This window comes from Cynoglossus semilaevis, chromosome 3 (assembly GCF_000523025.1).
Source record: "Cynoglossus semilaevis isolate Cse_v1.0 chromosome 3, Cse_v1.0, whole genome shotgun sequence".
NCBI lineage: Eukaryota > Metazoa > Chordata > Actinopteri > Pleuronectiformes > Cynoglossidae > Cynoglossus > Cynoglossus semilaevis.
In genome coordinates, this window is record NC_024309.1 from 13,465,850 (window position 1) to 13,468,538 (window position 2,689).

Consider the following 2,689-nt stretch of genomic DNA (forward strand, 5'->3'; position numbering starts at 1 on the left):
GTCTCTGCCGGTGGGTCAAATGATAAACCTGGTTTTATCGCCATCGTCTGATTGACCCTTTCGTTAATGGAGCCTCCACTGTGTCAGCTGACACCGTGGTAATGGATTACTGGAGCTTTTAACAGATGGTCACAGCACAGTAGGGGGCGGAGCTCCAAATGTGTTCATGCATTTTTATTGACTGTTTTAGCCAATGCTTCACTGCTGTCCTGGTATTGGCTCACCATCACGCTGTCAGGCTTCTGTCGGGTCTGCAGAGTTTTAACCAGTCTAATTAAGTCTCATATAGTCTCATATTACAACTGTCAGCAACATGAAAATAGACCAATCACGTTAATATATTAACGGAATTATATTTTTCTTTTTTTTCCTTTGCGTTTAACGTCTGCTCTCTTCTGCCCCCTACAGGTCAGCCAAGGAAATGTCCCCGGTGTGGAAAGCGCGTCTCTGGCCATGGACACGGAAGAAGGTGTGGAGGTGGTATGGAACGAAGTTCTCTTCTCCGACAAGAAGGTCTTCAAAGGACAGGAGGTAAAGAATGCGAATATTTGTACTGCACGGGTCCTCCGTGCAGTTTATGTTTTTACAGAAAAAAGTAACTTAAAGTTAACTTAAAATAACAGAATAACTGAAAGTAACTGTTGAGGTGAAACTGTGACTGATCTTAACAGGAGAAAATCAAGGAGATGTTTGAGAACCTGATGCAGGTGGAACATCCCAATATTGTCAAGTTTCACAAATACTGGCTGGACATGAAGGAGAACCAGGCTCGGGTAAGAAGTCGTAACACACACACACACACACACACACACACACAGACAGTGGTCAACACGTTTCTGTGCTCTCAGGTCATCTTCATCACAACACGTGTCTGTGCTCTCAGGTCATCTTCATCACAGAGTACATGTCGTCAGGCAGCCTCAAACAGTTCCTGAAGAAGACCAAGAAGAACCACAAGACCATGAACGTGAAGGTCAGTGCTTCAGTCCTGACAGCGATGTGTTCATGGACCTCTGTATTTACTCACTATTTATATGTTTATGTTATTTTCTAGTTCAAATCAGACAGTTTAATCCAGTGTTGGTATTTAAACCTAATCCCAGAGATCGAGGGAAATGTTCAGTAAATCACAACATTAGCATATTTTATTAAAAAACCTGATGTTTAAAAGATTTTTTATGCTTTCCGATTTTTAATTTCAGGCCTGCAATGTTTAATAGAGTTTTTTCTGCTTTCCGATTTTTAATTTCAGGCCTGGAAGAGATGGTGCACTCAGATCCTCTCAGCCCTGAAGTACTGATTATTTAATTAACTCTTGATTATTTTTTAAACAATGTTGAAGTCACAGTGTTCCCTAAACATGTTTGGTGTTTTCCCGACAGTTACCTCCACTCCTGTGACCCACCGATAGTCCACGGCAACCTGACGTGTGACACCATATTCATCCAGCACAACGGACTCATCAAGATCGGCTCAGGTCTGGCCCCTGCAGGGTTTTTTGTGTTACTACAGTCTGCTGTATTTAACAGCCGTTTGATTCCTACTGTGGAGCTAAAATAAAATAAATATTTAAAACAGCTTTTCATTTACATTTACAGTTTGGCACCGGCTGTTTGTTAATGGTAAGAAATGAATATTTTCAACCTTAACAATGTTTATTTCTAATGAATTCAAGTCATTTCACTTTAATCTAAACCAAATTTAGGCTTATCTAATCTACATCTGCCTTATCCAGTGTTCCCAGATGTCAACATCCAGGGTAAAGGTCGGCAACACCGGGATGAGCAGAGGAATCTTCACTTCTTCGCTCCTGAATATGGAGGCAAGTTCTGTGTTTGAACCTCAGAGATTTTTACATTATTTAAAACTATTATTTTGAATGTATTAAAAGAAAAACTTTCCTTAATTAATAAAATATATAAATTGTTTTTATTTTATTTTATTGTCTTTTCTTCTCCTTTAGCTGGTGAAGACGATTACGCCATAGACATTTTCTCCTTTGGCATCTGTGCCCTGGAGGTGAGAGAACCTGGTGGTGGTCAGAAGAAGTCCATCTGTGGTCAGGTTCATGTGTGAGCTTTGACATGTATAAAAAATAACTATTTTTTCACCCCTAGATGGCAGTACTTGAGATCCAGGCCAACGGTGATACAGCGGTGTCCAAGGAGGCCATCATCCACGCAGGTCAATCTCTGGAAGACCCTCTGATGAGAGTAAGAAAAAAATAAATAAATAAAAGCTCCAGCTTCTACTTTAACGACCTCCGCACTCGTTACGTCCGACTCTCGTGGTGATCGATGTGCGACTTCTCTCTGCAGGAGTTTACGCAGTCCTGTTTAGGTCACGACGCCAAACTCCGACCCACGGCTCACGACCTTCTGTTCCACCGAGTCCTGTTTGAGGTCCACTCCCTGAAGCTGCTGGCCGCCCACTGCCTCATCAACAACCAGTGTGAGTTTCTCACCTCCTCGTGCCAAGCCTCCTCTCACATATTTAACGTGTCACATCTCACGTTTGCTTTAATGCTCGTACAAATTCTCACGTTGCGTCTTCAGACTTGCTTCCAGAGAACTGTGTGGAGGAGAAAACCAAGTCCTTCGACCCCAGTGCCATCATGGCAGAGATCAGACACGACGACAGACAAGGAGTTCAGCTCAAGTAAAACCTCATCACCTCCTCTCATCACCGT

The 2,689-nt window shown here is 42.4% G+C and overlaps 1 protein-coding gene across 1 annotated transcript in view; it reads left to right on the forward strand.

Annotated features, from left to right (window-relative positions):
• Positions 1-2,689, forward strand: part of LOC103377408 (nuclear receptor-binding protein 2) — a 27,234-nt gene that overhangs the window by 20,830 nt on the left and 3,715 nt on the right. Inside the window, exons 2-12 of the mRNA XM_008308215.3 lie at positions 409-531; positions 672-773; positions 884-973; positions 1,253-1,293; positions 1,383-1,477; positions 1,599-1,622; positions 1,736-1,822; positions 1,964-2,019; positions 2,118-2,213; positions 2,319-2,451; positions 2,556-2,658. Of these exons, the coding sequence (XP_008306437.1) occupies positions 409-531; positions 672-773; positions 884-973; positions 1,253-1,293; positions 1,383-1,477; positions 1,599-1,622; positions 1,736-1,822; positions 1,964-2,019; positions 2,118-2,213; positions 2,319-2,451; positions 2,556-2,658 (950 nt within the window). The remainder of the gene's footprint in view (positions 1-408; positions 532-671; positions 774-883; positions 974-1,252; positions 1,294-1,382; positions 1,478-1,598; positions 1,623-1,735; positions 1,823-1,963; positions 2,020-2,117; positions 2,214-2,318; positions 2,452-2,555; positions 2,659-2,689) is intronic.